Below are 19539 nucleotides of genomic sequence, written 5' to 3'. Positions count from 1 at the left end.
ATTTATTGTAACCTGATGAAATTTTGAGACTGTTATATAAAAAGCAGACAAAAACTACTTACAGAAGGCAAAAACATAGTTTATATTCTCTTTTTTACAGAATATTTATCAATCACAGAATGATTTAAAAAAAAAAAACAAAAACTTTAAATATCACTCCATGTCAGGCACTGTTCTAACTCCTTTATATGAACAATTAATTTCATATTCACACAGAACTCTCTGAAGTGGGTACTGGATTATCCCCATTTTACAGGTGAGAATACTACAGCACAGAGAGGGTAAGTAACCAGCCTAAGGTCACACAGCTAGTAAGTAATATCACCAAGTAAGTGATACTGCACAGGCAGATTGGTTCCAAAACCTATGCTTTTAACCCACAGGCTCTGGTGTCTTATGTGAATCTATAGGTCTAAGGCCTGCTTTTTGATGATGACAGCCAGATCAAATACTTGTCAGTCACATTTCTTTTCCTTAAATTGTGAAGGGAATAGTCGGAGTTCCAACTATCAAACAAGAAAATGAGTAGGTGTAGAGGAAAAGTATATTTCCCTTAAATATGTTCATAACAAAAACAAAGACTAACGGATTTTTTTAAACCTGACTGAGAACAAAGCCTAGGTATTATTTTTGTAAAATACATCTTCAAGATGTTATTTATAGCAATAATAACAAATAATACTAATAAGAAATTACAGAAGCGTTAGTTGAAAAAAAAAGTTGATTCGATGCCATATCGAATCAACAGTCAAAAGAGTAAAATAACAGATTTTTTTCTGGCAAGTTTTTAAAATACAAGGATTTCCTTTTCTAGAAAGTTGGTGAGCAACTGTGGTGCCCAACAACCAAATATTTATCACAATTTGAATCTTTAATTTGAACCTTCAAGTTTTAGGTCAAATCTCTTATAATCTTCAAGTGTGGTTTGAACATGAGCATTTTCTTCCTCAAAGCATTTTATTTCTGGCAAGCAATGTAGCTGGGGAATAATTTAGATAATTCATGTGTATGTGTTGAAAAATAAAGCTTGTATTCACCAGGACATGGTGACCAAATCTTTGTATCAAATTTTACATAAGAAAGAAGTCTGTTTTTTAAGCAAAATATTTGCTCAAAAACCTAGCATGTCAAACAGAGGAAAGAGAATTTTTACACTTCAACTGAGATGAGGGGCTGCACCCCAGGATGTTTTAGAGCCTGATATAAAATCAGTCTTGTACACCAGATACTTTGAAATGTCTGCAATTCAAAGCCTGTGAATGACTATAAAATAAAACCTTCTTGCTGATTTCACTCAATTTGCAGGTGCATATGTAGCTTTCTATGATTCTGCCCAATGATCATAATATTTTCATAATATTTCTAGTCAGTCAACATGGTGAAACTTTTTATTCCCTGGGAAATTGAAGTGTAAAACTGACACAGTTTGATCAGAAACCACCACGGTTTCCCACAGAAAGTGTCAAATTATTAAATTAGTAAATCCAACCATATGCATATTCATAGAGCTACAGCCTCATGCTGACACAGGTGCCAAGTAGTTGATATTTTTAAAAGCGGCTTGATTTATGTAGTACTTTACGGTGTTCCTATGCTTTCACATCCATTATGTCATGGACTCTTAAAATGAACTTTTATAGAGCTAAAATGATCACCTGTTTGCAGATAAGCAAGCTAAAACTGAGAATCAGAGCACTGACGTGGCTGAAAAGTGTGAGAGCCCCATGAGAATGCCTCTCCCAATGTTCTTCAGTTCTACCCCTGTGTTTTGCAAGACACTCACGATGAATCGCCCAGTTTTGTTAGAGCAGCCGTAAAGCCGAGGTGGATGGTCTTCAGCCTGGGTTTCTAGCAGTGGAGAAGTCTGGTAGTGTTTTCTCCCTCCAAGGGAATCCCAAAACTCCTCTGTGAAAAACACAATGAGTTAGCCAATGCACTTCCAGGAGCCCAGAGCTGGTCTTGCCTTTACATTAACAAATGATATTATTTCATCTTGACTTTAATGTTAAGAAATTACTTAAATATAGCAGGTTCCATCACCCACTTTTGCAACTAAGGGAAGGATCTGCACTGCCCTATAACTGTTACAAAAGCCCTGTTTATGAAAAAGTTTTAAAATTACATGATTAGCAATTATACCAAATACAAGTCCTGGCTAGTGTCCCTGACCCCACAGTACACACCTGGTTCCTCGCCTTCCTGAATCTTTGTGGTTTTGCATTTGAGGACACTTGTCACATACTCTGCTCCTCTCTCCTCCTCCTGGCTGGCACCTTTTCCTATCCAGATGTAGCCATTGTTTTGTTGCAGTTTCAAGACAAAAACATCATTGGAATTCAAAGACTGTGCATCAACATCTACCTAGAGTATAAAGAAAAATAACAGAGGGATTCAGATTCACCACTACTCCCTCAATAAACATGTCTGAGAAGCTGTGACAGGAATAAACCATGCATTACCTTCTGTCCTGATTCCAGGGTGGCACCAGGACACCACTCTGTCATTAGAAACAGTGGTAGTACTTTGCTCTGTATCACTTTTATGCTCAACTGCCCACAGACAGCGGTAGAGGGCTCTAAGAACAAAGTTGGCCAAACTTAAGTGAGAAGGAACAAAGATAATATTTAAAGAAACCATAAGAATAGGCATTGACTATAAGTGATGTTTGGAAAGTGGGTGTGATAGATACAAACGACACACATAAAGCAAAGATGTTCAGTTTTGGGGGCACGTGGGTGCCTCAGTGGGTTAAGCCTCTGCCTTCAGCATGGGTCATGATCTCAGGGTCCTGGGATCAAGCCCCACATCGGGCTCTCTGCCCAGCAGGGAGACTGCTTTCCCCCCTCTCTCTGCCTGCCTCTCTGCCTACTTGTGATCTCTCTCTGTCAAATAAATAAATAAAAATATTTAAAAAAAAAGATGTTCAGTTTTTCTCTCCCCTATTTACAAGGTTTTCCAAATGATCAAAGGGACACCTACCCAAAGCAATTTACAGATTTAATGCAATCCTTGTGAAAATACCAACAGTATTTTCCCACAGAGCTAGAACAAACAACCCTAAAATTTGTATAGAACCACGAAAGACCCTGAAGAGCCAAAGCAATCTTGAAAAAGAAAAACAAGACTTCCAAGATACATTACAAAAAGCAGACTTCCAAGATATACTGCAAAGCTGTAGTGATCAAAATAGTATGGTACTGGCACAAAAAGACACATAGATCAGTGGAACAGAATAGAAAGCCCAGAAATACAGCTACGCTTATATGGTCAATTAATCTTTGACAAAGGAGGCAAGAATATGCAATGGGAAAAAAGACTATCTGTTCAACACATGGTGTGGGGAAAACCGGACAGCTACATGCAAAAGAATGAAACTGGACCACTTCCAGGAGCCTGGGTGGCTCAGTTGGTTATGTGTCTGCCTTCAGCTCAGGGCATGATTCTGGGGTCCTGAGATCAAATTCTACATCAGGCTCCCTGCTCCATGGGGAGTCTGCTTCTCCCTTTCCCTCTCTTTCTCTCTCTTTATCTCTCATGAATAGATAAATAAAATCTCTTAAAAAAAAAAGATTAAAAAAAAAAAAAAAGAAATTGGATCACTTTCTTATACCATACACAAAAAGTAACTCTAGATAGAGTAAGGCCCTAAATGTGAGACCTGGAACTACAAAAATTTTAGAGAGCAGAGGCATCGTTTCTCTGATGTTGGCCGTAACAAAGTCTTTCTAGATATACCTCCTGAGGCAAGAGGAGCAAAAGCAAAAATAAACTATTGGCACTACATCAAAACAAAAAACAAAAAACAAAACTTCTGCACAGCAAAGGAAACAACCAACAGAACTACTGAATGGGAGAAAACATTTGCAAGTGACATATCCAATAAAAGGTTAGTATCCAAAACATATAAAGAACTTAAGTAACTCAACACCAAAAGAACAAATAATCCAATTAAAAGCAGGCAGAAGACATGAATAGACATTTCTCCAAAGAAGACATCAGATGGCCAAAAGACTCATGAAAAAGATGCTCAACATCGCTCCTCATCAGGGAAATGCAAATCAAAACCACAATGAGGTATCATCTTACACCAGTCAGAATGGCTAAAATCAGAAACACAAATGTTGGTGAGGATGTGAAGAAAAAGGAACCCTGGTACACTGTTGGTGGGAATGGAAACTGGTGCAGCCCCTGTGGAAAACAGAATGGAGTCCCTCAAAAGTTAAAAATAGAACTATCCCATGACCCAGTAATGGTGCTACAGGGTATTTACCAAAAGAATCGAAAGGACATGCACGCCTATGTTTATTGAGCTGTTATTTACAATAGCCAAATTATGGGAGCAGGCCAAATGTCCACCGATACATGAGTGGATAAAGAAGAAGCAGTATATATATATTATTCAGCCATAAAAAGCAATGAGATCTTGCCATTTGTAACAACACACGTGGATCTATGGAATATAAGACTAAGTGAAACAAGCCAGGCAGAGAAAGAAATATAGCAGGGAATTTCAGTCATATGTGGAATTTAAGAAAGAAAACAAACAAAGGGAAAAAAAAGAGAGACAAACGGAAAAACAGACACTTAAATATAGAGAACAAACAGGGTTACCAGAGATGTGGTGGGTAGAGGGATGGGTGCACTGAGTAATATATGGAAGTGTTCAATCACTATATTGCACACCTGAAACTAATATAACACTGTACATTAACTATATTGAAATAAAAAAAAAAAACACAAAAAACCCCACAGAACTAAAAATCATAAAAATCATAAAAAATCATAAAATCAAAAAAAGAAAAAAATCATAAAATCATAAAAAATCATTAAACAGGGACTGGAATCCAATGCTGGCAAAGAGATAACAATGCAAATTCACTAAAGGGTTCTCCAAGCTCAGATAAATTATAACTCAAATTGTAAAAGGCTATAGCAGATTAGTAACAACACTGACACGTCCTTTCCTTTCAAGCAAGTAGCTGTGGCCACTGTCTGGAATCGGGCCAGGAAAGCACAGCTGTGCTCCCTGTGGCCACAGAGGAATGAGGAGGACCTGCATGGGCCCAGACTCTGGCCTGAGGAGGAGGCAAAAGGCAGAACATCAGGGCAGGACAAGCTGGTGCAGTCTCAGACCTGGGAGTGAGCCCGAGGGCCCCGTGATGGGCTTGTGCCTTCATGTCTACAGTCTTGGGATTCTGTGACTCTTGTCAGACTCTGTCTGACCACATGGCCATGTGACTATGACAGGACGTGTATGACTTTCGGCACCACCGTGGGACTCAAGGTGATGAAGAAGAACCAGTGAGCACGTCTGAGATGGAACAGTCATGAGAGAGGAAGGAAATACAAGTCTGGTGTTCTGAGGGCATTTCAAGAAGGTGTCAGATGATGGTGTTTGGCCAACTGGGTTGAGGTGCCATCAACTATGCGGACAGCTGAATTTCACCAGGTTCACCAGGACCCTATCTCCAGAGAAAGCCCTGGAGGAGGAAGGAACAGTTGTTGGAACTTTTATTTTTTATTTATTATTTTTTATTGAAGTACAGTTGACACACAATCTGTTAGAAATGTTAAGGATGTGTTCCAGGGGTTGCCAACATTCAGGGATGGGGGTATCATCCTTTTGTAGGAGGAACAAGGCCTCTTGGACCCATATTCAAAGGAATCTGCTGGATGTAATGACAGAGACTGATAGGAACCGGCACGGCCAGTTTCTCCTCCGAATGTCTCCTTACTGGCACAGAGGGAAGAGCTTGGAGGATAGACAGACAGAGGACAAGAGACCCACACACAGACTAGTGTGGCTTCAGGGAAGTAGTTCCAAAATAGAACATCATAAAGCTTTAGCCTCCCAGGAGATGAAAGCAGAAAGCCTTACAATGATATTGATGAGCACACTTCAGAGAGTCTGGGAATGTGAAGGCCAGTTTACAAGCCAACAAAGCCAAAAAACATCTCAAGCAGCTCACATGCCTCTTAAAGACGTGCCTGCGGGGAAGAGACTAGGAATGCAAGGGTTCTAGACTCTTCCATCCGAAACCAGTTGAGAGTGCCTGCAGAGGAAAGCTCAATGGTTAACTTGACAGATTAAAAAAAAAAAATCAGTCATAATAGAACATATGAGAATCCATGTACAGAATGTTCTAGATGAGGTCAATATGCATGATGGCATTTAAATGATAAGACTGAGTGAGACAACCATGGAGAGGGCCAAGACTGAGCCCAGGGGTTTTGAAGGACAGGCAGAGGAGAAGCAGAAACTGGACTGGTGCAAGTGCAGTGAAAACACTCTTCAGAAACTTGGAAGAAATCCTGGTTAAGTGTGGTTGCTTCAGAGGCCTTGTGAAAACAAAAAAAAATAGTGTTTCAAGAAGCTAGGGAAGGGTGACTGTGGCAAAGGCCAGTTGAAGGTTAAGGAAAGGGGTTAGAAAAGATACTTCTGTCTCCGTGCAATGCGGGTACTAGGTAACAGGCTAGGAGTGGCTGGAACGATGCCCGAGGAGAGTGGCTTAACAAAGAAGAGGCTTAACCACGTAGGGACAAGGGAGGGAGTGAGGCCAATGCTTTTGAGGATCCATGCTCTCTTAAGAAGGGCGGAGAAAGGATATGGTAGCTGGGAGGGTTGGGGTTAAGAGAGGGTTTTTTTGTTGTTGTTGTTGTTTTAAAGATTTTATTTATTTATTTGACAGACAGAGATCACAGGTAGGCAGAGAGGCAGGTAGAGAGGCAGGCAGAGAGAGGAAGGGAAGCAGGCTCCCTGCTGAGCAGAGAGCCCGATTCGGGGCTTGATCCCAGGACCCTGGGATCATGACCCGAGCTGAAAGCAGAGGCTTTAACCCACTGAGCCACCCAGTGGTTCCATTAAAAACCCAAGCGAGGGTTTTTAATGGAAAACGGGAGTGTTTTGAAGGCATGCTTGCTATCTGAAGTAAATGATCCAGAAGAGAAGAATACACTGATGATAGAGAAGAGAAAGTTACTGCCCACCATAATGATGAACTGGAGGTGAGGGAAGAACATGGAACAGAGGGGAAGTCCGGGAAAGTCCTCAGGAAGTCAAGAGGGCTGGGACAGAAGTTAGGGGTAGTGGTAGTGGTAGGAATTTGGTCTCAGGATAGGAGTCACATTTTATTTATTTACATAATAAATATGTATTAGTTTATTTACCAATATATTACTTTTTACAAACATTACTTTGTAATGCTAATTTATGGGTAAGAGTATATTGATATTAATTTATGAAATAATTTAGTATTTATATCTAAGGAACTATTATAAAATACTTACAGATTATTAAATATAAATAAATCACATTTACTTTATGAAACAGGCAGGAAGGAGAATATATGTGTACAGACAGGAGCACGCTGGTGACACTGGAGGGGAGTAGATGAGGTGACTCTTGTGTGATTACATTTATGTTCTCTGAGAACTCTGACTCCGTGCTCAGTGGAGAGCAGGTGTGTTGGAGGTTTGGAGAGGGAAGACATGAAGGGTGTGTTGGATGGAGAGAGTTCAGGGACTTAGGTTTGAGACTGGAAATTGCTAGGATGTGCATCCTAGAGCAAAAGAACCAAACGACAGGAGAGGGTTGTCAGAGATTAGATGCTGGAAACAGATTTTCGAGGTGCTAAAGTTATAGCAAATTTCAGTACAGGACCATATGAGTGTGAGATAAAAGGGGTCAAGGACAAGACTGTTTGATGAGAGAAGCCAGAGGGATGGAGTCAGTGAGACAATGGCTGAAGCCGCCAAAGAATAAGAGGGGAAGGGCTGGCGGCTTCATGGATGACGGCACAAGGATGCTGAGGGAGGGGAGTCTGATAAGAGGGACAAAAGTCAAGGAGGCAAGAGCGGGCCAGGAGGATACCTTACTTGCCCCCATAACTGGTAAGAGGGCACTGAGGAAAAACAACTTGCACTTGCGAGGACTATATGCCGAATCTGTGTCCTCAGAGGACGCCATAGAGCAAGAAGGTATGGGGGAGGCTGGTTTAGAGAAGAGATTGCAGGTGGAAGTTATGTCACGGCCCAGCTGGTTTCAAGGGCTCGGCGGAATGGCTTGTGCCAAGGGGAAGGGTTGGCAGGTAGGTCCAGGTGTGGTGATTACAGAATGTGGTGGGCAGTTTAGGGGTGACTGGGGAGATGTGGATTTCAACAGTGAAGGAGATGTCTGGATTATGAAATGTGATGGATGGTCCCAGAGGTCAAAACACTCAGCCATTAGACACCTGGGCCTGCTGGCTTGTCCATAGCTAGAGGTCTTCTTGTCTTCTGACCTGTGACATGGAGTTTGATTTGTTTCCCAGCTGCAGTCAGAGACAGCTTATTTGGCTGGTTGAGTTATGGTTGCAGACCAATACGGTGAAGCCTGCTTTCCACATTTGTCACACTTGGACAAACAAGGGTTTTCCCTCTTGAATTTCCCCTGTGACCACCTGACCATCACCTGGCATCCATCTTCCTCCAGGCCTTTCTAAAAGATAAAGCTTCAGGCCTTTGACCATTTTATTTGTTACATTACTCTTAAAAATCTTTTTTTAAATTTTTTAGTACAATGCAGTTGAAAAGTGTGAGAGGCCTGTTATCCAGAGTTCACTTTTAACTTGGTTCTCCTATTTTTGTTTTGTGGGGTTTTTTGTGTGTGTATATGTGTGTTTTTGTTTTGTTTTGTTTTGTTTTTGGTGAACAATGGATTAATTATCTAAATAGAGGGAATCTACTTGCCAATTTTTTGAAGACTAATATTTGTTGATGGTTCAGGTCCACTGGGAAGTCCATAAATAAGGCACGTTTGATTGAATGCATGGCATTACCTCCATGATTCTGGTGATGGATGCCAGGTTTCTCCGGACTTGAAAGAGGCATGTAGGGGGAGCAGGTGCCTGACCTCCTTTCTTTGATGTTCCATTCTTGTAAATAATGAGCGGTTTGTCTTTGAACAAACTCAGCAGGTGAGCAGGCTCTTTGCCTTGGGAGACTCGGATCTGGGAGCAGGGAGGATAAAAGAAACGTAAGGAAGGATGCAACGAAGCAGGGTTGTATTTCAACACGTGTTATCTTCCCTTTTGAAAACAAAGCAAAAAACAAAAAATAAATAGGAAATCGAGAGCAGGAGACATGGTGATTAACAGAAAATATAGGTGAATGCTAATGAAGCACGGTTTTCTGGCTGCGTTAAGCGTCTTTGACTCCGGACACAGCACACTGAACTATTTCTTCCAGGGGGAGACAGCACCATAGGGCACTGTGTCCTGCTTCCAGAAAGTCCAAAGCTGTAAGTGTGTTCATGTACATCTCCAAAAGAGAAAAGAAAGCAAAGTGCTGATGTACACCGTTGTTTGTAAAAATTACTCTTTTTTCAAGAGCACTGACACTTGACAGTTGTGTAGTGACACACTTGTTTCAGAAATGTTTTGGATTTTTTTCAGAAGGTAAGGAGATGTGCATTTAAATGCTTCCAAAAATAAGACGACACCAAAGCATAGTCATTATTTCTACATCTCTGTAACCATGAAATGAAAAAATGATGACAATCCGGCTTCCAAACATCAAAATCTGGCAAAAATAAATAGAATTTGTTTTCTACTTTTTATTCATAGGGATGGTAATAGATTTGCTTGATATAAGCACTCTAAAAATATGTAATATAAGGACTTTTCAGGACAAGAAAATTAAAGAAAGTAAATGGTAAATTATTTACTTTCACTTGTTAGTTTAACACCAGACATTGGATTAGAAATGAGTTTCTTATTTCTTACATAAATTGTTGATGCGATGTTTTACATAAAGAGTTCAACTTTTGTGTCAGCTATTTTTTAAATTATTTCAATTTTTCAATTATTTTTTAAATTATTATTTAAAACTGAACTGTCTTATGCACCCTGGTGTGTCTTTTTCCAGAAGCCCAAGTAAATGGGAATACTGATGCACACGCCATAGCAGGGAGGCCTACGGAGCACTAAAAATAATTAACTTCACAGATATCTTTCTTTTTCATTTCATTTAAAACATTTTTTTTTGAGTAATTTCTCTGTCCAACATGAGGCTTGAACTCACAACCTCAAGATTAAGGGTCACACGACTCATGACTGCGGCAGCCAGGCGTCCCCCACAGGTATCTTCCAATTGGTAGGCATTCAAATAAGCCAAGTAGCAATTCACAGAAATCTTTTTTAAGTCACAACCCCAAAGCTTAGGATGAGGTTAGCTAGGATTACTTAAAACTGTTGCTGGCTTGGCATTTCCCTTAACATTGAGAAAACCACAATCACCAACATAGAAAAAAAAGGGGGGGGGCAATAATTAAGATCCATTTTTCCATTGTTAAATTCAAATAAAAGAGATAAACATTAAGTTGAAAATGTTTCACTACTGTTAACATACTCTACAAAGGAATTTAAAACAGCGCCTTGGGGACTGGAGTTGTTTAAACATTACTGTGAACTACTGCCATCTAGTGATTAAACTAAACATTACCATCTCATTGAGAATTTGGGATGCGACAGACTAACAATGGAAATTCATTCACTGGGTGTATCAAGTATTTTATTACAAAATACAGAATTTATAAGTCACAATGTATGTCTTCAATGTTTTTGAATAGTTTGGTAAGGAATACTTTAAACGTTAATTAAATGATACTCATGTCAGTTCTTAACTAGAAATATTTCATTCAAGAAGTGAATTTAATAGTTCAGGGGAAAGTAGAGTTCAGTGCATTTAAAGAATTCAGTCATCTTGCTAATTTGTAAAAATATTAAAAAGTTAATATGAAACTTCAAATTTTAAGATCTAACTTGCTTTCTATATCGACTGTCAAGTACCAAGACAGGAAAGAAACCAGCTAGAAGACCAAATTTGGCGTCCACATCTTAAATTTTATGTACTAAAATATCTGACTTACCTCAATGTTTAATTATTATCTTTTAAGAAGTAATTGCACACTTACAAAGATCTGAAAACTGGAAAGTGATCAGCTGGGTTCGTAATAACTTGGGTAGAACAGTTTTATGTCAAATAACTGTCAATTCCTTTGGTTCCTTTGATCTGCTAACTAGTTTTTTGTTTTTGCTTTTGTTTTTCAATTTTGTTTGGTCCCTCTTTTCAAGAATCTGAGAGAAGTAGTATGGCATGAGAGTAGGAACATTTAAGTTGCAAAATGAAAAAATGTAATATTTAGGAAAGGCCAAGTTCCCATCCCAGCTGGAGAGGAAGTCTTTAACTAGTCACTGGGCTAGCAAATAACGTGGGTGAGTTCTGGGAGAGAAACTACCCCAACCTGCACAGCCCGTCCTCCGAGGGACCTATCCAACTGAATGGTCAGGAATGCAGATGTTGTCAGCTCGTCTCTTGTGGCATCTGCTCCTTGCCTGGAGGAACCAAAGTAAAGAAAATTAGCTTGTATTTAAGTTTTACGACTTTCTAGTGTAGGCATTTCAGAGATTTAAGTCATTAGGAAAGATCAAGATGAAACCATTTTGACATGATACGGCCAGAGAAGCTATCGTTTTTCTGAAAGTGCTAACATTGATCCATGAATTGCCCTGTGTATTGCCTAGAACTCCACATGATAATTATATTCTTTATCCTCATTTTATAGGAAAAGAAATTGAGGCTTATCTCCTTATATAACTTAGCTCAGTAATCAGGTCTGTCTCATTTCAAGTGGGGGCTATTTTGGAAAATCGTCTCCACAATAAAAATAATCCATCTGAGTAGAATATGAGCCCCATCTATTAGGCTGGATATTAGAAGCATCCTATCTTTACATCAGCATTTGGTGACCATAGTAACAAATGTCTGGACCCAGAAAAATCAAGGAAAGAATCATCAGAAGTACGTAACAGAGTGGCCCCATGTTGTCATGCTAGCAATTTTTAAAAGGTTTTATCCATAAAACCATAAGAGTGGCTCAGTTACCAGAGACCCAGACAGGGGTCTAAAATCAGTTCATTTGCAATTTCTTTTTCTAAGGTACCTTGTGGCTATAACTCCAACCACTAGCTTAACCTGTACAGCAAACTTTGGGAGATCTGCTTGTTTGATGAGTTTGTGGGGGGAAAGCCGAAGCACTGAGCATAGTTTGCTTCTAGCCAATTATCCCACCTCTGCCTGACTAGGGGTTAGCAGGAAAAATACTAATCCTGGAATCGAATTTCAGAAGCTAACCCTATTAGGGTGTCAGGTTGGCTCAGTCAGTTATGTGTCCGACTCCTGATTTTGGCTCTAGTCATGATCTGGAAGTCATGAGATTGAGCCCTGCATCGAATCAGGCTCTCTGCTCAGCGGGGAGTCTGCTGGATTCTCTCTCTCTCCCTCTCTCCCGCTGTCCCTCCCCTCAACTCACACACGCACACTTGTTCTCTTTTTCTAAAATAAATAAATAAATCTTTAAAAAAGAGGAGTCAACCATATCTTTTCTTCTGAAACCTTAAGAGTGACGTACTTGTCCAATACTCAGAATAGATTAGCAATAACCTTCCATCCTGGGCAATACATATATACACATACACATACCCCAAAACACTGGGTACAGGAAACAAGTTTTGTTGATTTCAGAGTATTTCATTGTACCACAACAGAGTCAAATGCTAGAAAAAAGTACTACAAAGTGTGTGTGTGTGTGGGGGGGAAGACATGCTCATGTGAGGCACACATTCAAAAGAAAATTAAAAATGTCTTCCCTAATGAAGGCTTACTCATAAAAATAGTCTTTTAATGCCAATAGCTTAAATTTTTCAGGATCCTATAATGTTAACAAACACTTCAGCAAGCCTCTGGGAGCACCGAGTAGGGAGTAACACAGAGCTGGGGATGAGAGCTGGGTCTGTTACCACCTCTCCTTTCTCTGTCACATTTGCAGTTCCCTGCCTAGTTCTCTATTTCCTTTTTTTTTTTAATCTGTAGGAAAACATTCAACTGACTATAGACATTATCACCAAACTTTTGTCTCAATTTCCATTTTTTTTCCTTGAAGTATTTCATCCAGCAAACCTAGAAACCCTCACCAAACTCCTACCTTCTGATGCTCTTAATAAATTTTTCACTACTTACCTCCAGCTCCTCTTCCACTTCATGTCAAAGTGACCCTTGCTCCTATCCACACAGATTCAGACTCATTTGCTTTATGGATCTGTGACACAGGGGGTCAAACACTCCACCACAACTAGGACATAATAAAGTTGCTCTTCACCTCCAGTTTTGAAAACCTACACTTAGGGGCAGTGGGGGTGAGAAGGGAGAACTCTACTTTGACATGATTTTTTCTTTATAAATCTTTGGCACTTGTTACTCATTACAAATAAATGCTGCAGGAAAATAGAATTTACTGCTTTGAGAGATTCATCATTGCCATTGTTCAACATTTGTTCAATTTCAACTACCTGACATTCCCGAGAAAAGATCACATTTTAGAATATAAGTGGTTTCAGAAATTTTTTAAAAAGCCACAACAAATATGTGTATTCAGTAGTTGATTTAATTCTAGTCCTTCATCCTTTACTGTGCCTCAGACTTAACCATTTACATTCCTGCATCAAAATTATCATATAACCTGGAAAGCTGTTTAGTTTGAAAGCTAATATTCAAGAGATCTGCTTATTTTCTAAATGTCTCTACACTGCCTTTACACAAGCTTTTGAAGTCCTGCAAACCACACAACCTTAACAAACTGACATATTTAACATCCGTGAAAATAAGACTCTCAAAAGGACCCTCAAATATCTAACGTATCTTCTTGATATCTCAAAAAATAATAAATTCTCATCATAGGAAACTTGATCACATAAAATTGGAAAGAACAAATTAAATGACCTCTTCTTCCACCCTAGCCCCATCCTAAAGAGAGTAATTATTAAGAATATGGCATATTCTCACTTTTTCCCTCTGAATTTTTTATAGTGAGGGCCAAACCTGCCCTCCTCCTGAGTTTCTTATCTCAGTGAATGAAACACTACCCATGTGTGCATGGACCAGAAATCGGTGGCCACCTGTGATTTGGTCATCTTCCCTGTTTCTCATACCCAGTCTTTCTGATACCAGTGCCTTAATACTACAAACTCATCTTATCCGCTCCCTCCCTGTTGCTCTAACACTGAGTTCTGGCCACATTATCCCTTGGCTGAATCACTGCAACACATTCCCAGTGGCTTCCTTGCCACCGACCTTCTCCCATCAGCCCATTCTCAGAGATGTCAACCAAAAATAATTTCTGTAAGAGGAAAGCCAATCATATTGCTCCCTGAGCGAACTCTTTGACTGGTTCCCAAGGCCCTGAAAATAAAGTTCATCCTCCCTAGGATGGTTCCAAGGCTGTTCAGAGGTTGGCTCCTTCTGATTTCTCTGATTTTATCTTTTGCCCCCTAACTTTGCTCCAGCCATAAGTCGTTACTAGTAAATTAGAGCACACGTTCTCTGCGTTGCTTAGTACAACTTCTCTATTTGCTTGCCTGCCTACCTGCTCCTCTGTTCCCAGTTAGATGTGACTTCCAGGAGACCTACGGGTGGGCTTGGTGTCTCATCTAGAATTCCCCAAAGATTGAGCCTGGTTTTATCTTAAAATCCTTCATACTTCATTGAAATGCCTGTTAATCACCTGCTTCTTTTTAAAGTATCAAATCTTGGGGCTCCTGGGTGGCTCAGTGGGTTAAGCCTCTGTGTTTGGCTCAGGTCATGATCTCAGGGTCCTGGGATTGAGCCCTACATTGGGCTCTCTGCTCAGCAAGGAGCCTGCTTCCCTTCCTCTCTCTCTGCCTGCCTCTCTGACTACCTGTGATCTCTGACTGTCAAATAAATAAATAAAATCTTAAAAAAAATAAAGTATCAAATCTTGGGACACGGGTCATTTTTTTTTTTCACCACAGTATCTTTAGTATCTATCTAGCACAGTGCTTGGCGCATAGAAAGTGCTCGGTGAATACTTTCAAATGAGTTGAGAAAAAGTAACTGCATTTAACATTTATTATCCAATTTAGTCTGTCTTCATTACAGTCACATAGTTGTTTACGTAGATGGTGAATTATCAATTTTTCAAAATGTGCTCTTGAGCTACTTGTTTCCTCTCTCTTGTCTGAGCTAAGTGCCACAATCAATTAGATTTTTTATATGCAAAAGAGAGTGGAGAGAAAGACCAAGAAACAGAATGTAAAAGAAAAGCTGACTGAGAACAACCGATTTATCCCTGTAAAGGCCATGCTTTCCAGAAACACTTTTGTGAGCTAATATTTTGGAAGAAGGAATTGCAAAAGGAGGACAGAACTTACACCAGGGTATAGGGGTGCTCAACTTTAGACTTAAAGAGAGCTGTTTATCAAAGTGTGAAATGCTCCTTCACCAGGTACAACAGTTGTGAATTTGGGTTAAGTTACTTCATTGTAAGTTACTCCCCTCCCTTTCTGTCTTTCAAAAATAACCTGGTTGTGAGGAAGAAACATAATAATGGAAACACCCAGCCCTTTGCTGGTACAAACATGCTGCTCAAAAAAATGGTTGCTATGAAGATGACATCATAAACACAGAGTCAAGTAGCTAAATACATTAATGATTGACAGGATGTGATGGGAACCGTTGCCTAAGGTGATGCAGGGCCTGTTAATCAGGAGAGTGCACGTGGATCATCTGGGAATCTTGTTCAATTGCATGTTCTGCTTTAGTGGGCCAAAGGTGGGTCCTGGAATTGTACATTTCTTTTTTTTTTTTCTTAAAGATTTTATTTATTTATTTGACAGACATCACAAGTAGGCAGAGAGGCAGGCAGAGAGAGATGGGGAAGCAGGCTCCCCGCTGAGCAGAGAGCCCAATGCAGGACTTGATCCCAGGACCCTGAGATCATGACCTGAGCCGAAGACAGAGGCTTAACCCACTGAGCCACCCAGGCAACCCACATTGTACATTTTTAACCAGCTTCCAGGCAATGCTGATGTTTCTGGTTCCCAGACCATCCTTTGGACACCAAGAGCCTATAGGATAAAGATAATCATCCCATCTCCTGAACTTGGCTGGCCTCAAGGCACCGGTCAGGGTAAGTGGTAAGTGGTTACACTGTCCAGATGGAGGTGACTCTCATCTGGCAGGACCCTCACCACAGAGAAATGTCTCCATATCGACAGAGACCCGTGTCCATGTACACTCAATACACCCACTGAATGTTGCCATCACCATGTAGGCAAAAGTAGGATCCTGCTTCACCCCTGTACCTTCCACCCTGATTTCACTTAATAAAAAGTTGGAGAATCTGACACTATATGATTTGTTGCAGAATCCCCATCCCTTTGGAACAGCCCAGCATGGTATGTATACTTAACTTACCAGATTGGACATTTCCCACTGATCAGAGCCTTGGCACTGGACTGTAAGTAAACTTAACCTTCAATTAACTCAAATTATTATGCAAAACCACATAAGACGTGGGTGTGCTGGCATTTTTTTCTCCTTTATTGCCACAAATTTCATGGGGACCAAGAGTAAAAATGCATCAATTTGAGGTCCCTGGGGTATGAAACAGAACCATAAATGATATCTATCCCCCAGAGGGTTTGCCTCACTGCCACTTTGCAGCTCCAATTACAAAGGACCTCAGTGAATTTTAATAATAAGAACACATGGTAGTCAGTACTAGCAAGCTGGAATTAGCTTGCACAGGAGGTGAGATATTCAACCGCATATCTACTAAGAGAACACTACATTTGGATACCAAAATCTTATTCCTACACTAGAAAGGATGATTTTAAAAGAATTTATTTACTTATCTGAGAGAGAGAGTGAGAGCATGCATGAGTGGGGGGAGCACCTGAGGGAGAAGAAGAAAGAGAACCTCCAGCAGACTTCCCGCTGAGCCAGGAGCCCGACCTGGGGACTTGATCTCACAACCCTGAGACTGTGACTTGAGCTGAAATTAAGAGTCGGAGGCTTAACCAGCTGAGTCACCCAGGGGCCTATAGAAAGGATGATTTTTATCTAACCCTTCCTGCTTGTGGAGAAGAGCTACAAAACAGAGTAAAAAATCATATTGAAAGAAAATACCACATGCATGCTATACAAATCTCACGGGGGTAACTATAGGATAATTCTACCCCTTGTCCCATGGAATTTTTTTTTTAAGATTATTTATTTATTTATTTGACAGACAGAGATCACAAGTAGGCAGAGAGGGAGGCAGAGAGAGGGAGGGGGAAGCAGGCTCCCCACTGAGCAGAGAGCCCGACTCGGGGTCGATCCCAGGACCCTGGGATCATGACCTGAGCTGAAGGCAGATGCTTTAATCCACTGAGCCACCCAGGTGCCCCGTCCTGTGGAATTTGATGAAATGTAACTTTGGAGTAAAATCTGTCCACCTTAAAACTTGAGATTTTAAGAAAGAGAACTTACCAGGTGTAAATGATCTGTCCTCTGGGATAAGTATAGAGTATAATGTAGCAGTCACCACCATAGAATTCACCATAGGAGTTCTGGTCAATTTCAATCCTACCATTATTTTCTACACGCCATATCTGAAAGGAATGGAATGTCCATACCAAAATTAAAATTTTCTTGATCTAATAGTAGTTGTCAGGAGTTTGTTTGTTTGTTTGTTTTTTTAGATCTATTGTTAAACAACTTTTAAATACTTTTCTAACTAGCTTACAAATTAAACAACAGGAAGAAATTTTATCAGTTTGACAATTGGTTCACTGATTTTTTAAGTGTTTATACATATATTTTTTGCATCCTCCAGAGTACTTACATCAGTTCTGAGCCTATTAATACATACCTACTGTTCGATTGATTAGTGAAAATAACACAAGACTCTGGTGGAATAAGGAACTAAAATATTCGGCTCAGAAATATATCTCTTAACTTGCATAAAATATTTCATTCATTGGGAGACAACCTGTTTGTTTATTAAAAATTTTTTTTTCCCAGCACAGTAAAGCATGATTATTTCCTCAGGCAAGAGTGGCTGATAGGGACCAAATAATCAAGATGCCAATTGCTTGACTATTTTCAAGAGGTGCCATTTAGGCATAAGACTGAAAAGATAAAAGTAGGCAGAAACCTTTTTTTTTTTTCCCCTGGCTTCTCAGCCTCATCACAGATTAAAGACACTCCAAGTTGGAGAGATGAGAGCTGTAGATGAACCAGGAAAGCAACACGAAAGCCTGCCAGGCAAGGTGCTCATGCGCGCCCTCCAGGGGACGGGGAAGATACACGCCTCCCCTTGAAATTTGGCGATGGAGGAGCAGCGGTGCTTTCAGAGAGAAGCAGGACATCCTGGTGAGCAGGGGAGAAACAACAGCACTCCAGGGCTAAACCCAAAAGCCTAGAGAAAGTCCCCAGATTTCCAAAGTCCGGGGTTTACTCAGGAGGACATCTCAGAGTCAACACAAGAGACTGTCCCTGGGACTTGGTGCTGGGGAGCCAAATCTGCCACGAGCCCTTCCTGCTGTGCTGAGCTGCAGAAAAGCGCATGTGAGCAGGAGACAGACCCAGACAGCACGCTGATGCCCCTCGGACAATGGCCGTGTGGGGCATTTCTCCCTTTGCAGTTCTCGCAACCCCCGATAGCTGAGATGGACACCTTCATGTCTTTGAAAAGAGGCAAAACTACTTCTTAAATTTCTTTCCCATATACTTCGCTCCAAACATTGTAGTAAGCCTTGGGAATACAAGGATAAACTATTCAATTCCAGCCCTCAAGGAACTAAGGAGAGGGCCAGGAAGAAAAATAAACTGTTTTGCAATCCTTAGATGATGGTTCTGTGAGAAATATCACTTATGGTTTGAGCACAAAGGCTGCTCCAGGACAGAGGGAAGGCTTCTCAAAGAGCTTCAGCTTGTGACTGAACTGAATTCCACAGGAAAAGGAATGGAGACTTCAGCCAGAGGGAGGAGGGAAGAGCCTTCTGGCAGTGGTAGAGTGAGGCAGCCAGGAGAGCAAGGATCAAATCCTGGAAGACCTTGCAGGCCCCCCTGAAAACGGAAAGCCATTAAAATATTTTATAAGACACAACATTACCCAGTTCTCATTAAGTTAGATGACTCAAGAGTAGAGGATGAAGAGAGTTGAATTAGGGATATTCATTAGGGGGTTATGGGCAATTTTTTTCAGAAAAAGAGAATAAACAACAAACAATTTGAATGCTCTAAAAATATCTGTGAGTTTAGCACGTACCCAATTTGCTTTTGTGAGTGCCTATAAGGTACAAGGAAAGGTCTAACTAATGGTCGCTGGTACATTCAGAGCTACTTGCCCTCACTGGAGAATCCCAGTTCCAGGAGTGGGAGCAATTCTGGACCAGGAAACAAGATGGCTGGGTTCCACAGCATGTCTAATAGTAATGAGGTGATCTTGCACAGATAGCCTAACTTCTTGGAATCTCAACACACGCATTGTAAAATAGGATTGAAGGTCAGAAACTGTCTCTTCCAACTTTAAATTCCCTGATTTAATATACAGTCATGGACCACCTTTATTAATAAGTAAAGTAAAATGACAAAGTTTGTAGTCTTCTGAAATTACATTTCCAGGAATACTGGCATAAATGGGCTTGATGAAAACAA

General features: G+C 40.4%; 1 protein-coding gene across 1 annotated transcript in view; it reads right to left on the bottom strand.

The window, feature by feature from the left end:
* SCIN (scinderin) overlaps nucleotides 1-19539 on the bottom strand; it is an 82816-nt gene that overhangs the window by 5510 nt on the left and 57767 nt on the right. Inside the window, exons 9-13 of the mRNA XM_047694891.1 lie at nucleotides 17368-17489; nucleotides 11282-11372; nucleotides 8817-8987; nucleotides 2184-2361; nucleotides 1784-1905 (exon numbers count right to left, since the gene is read on the bottom strand). Of these exons, the coding sequence (XP_047550847.1) occupies nucleotides 1784-1905; nucleotides 2184-2361; nucleotides 8817-8987; nucleotides 11282-11372; nucleotides 17368-17489 (684 nt within the window). The remainder of the gene's footprint in view (nucleotides 1-1783; nucleotides 1906-2183; nucleotides 2362-8816; nucleotides 8988-11281; nucleotides 11373-17367; nucleotides 17490-19539) is intronic.

The sequence above is a fragment of the Lutra lutra genome, chromosome 11, assembly GCF_902655055.1.
Source record: "Lutra lutra chromosome 11, mLutLut1.2, whole genome shotgun sequence".
NCBI classification, from domain to species: Eukaryota; Metazoa; Chordata; class Mammalia; order Carnivora; family Mustelidae; genus Lutra; species Lutra lutra.
This window is presented reverse-complemented; position numbering and strand designations above follow the sequence as displayed.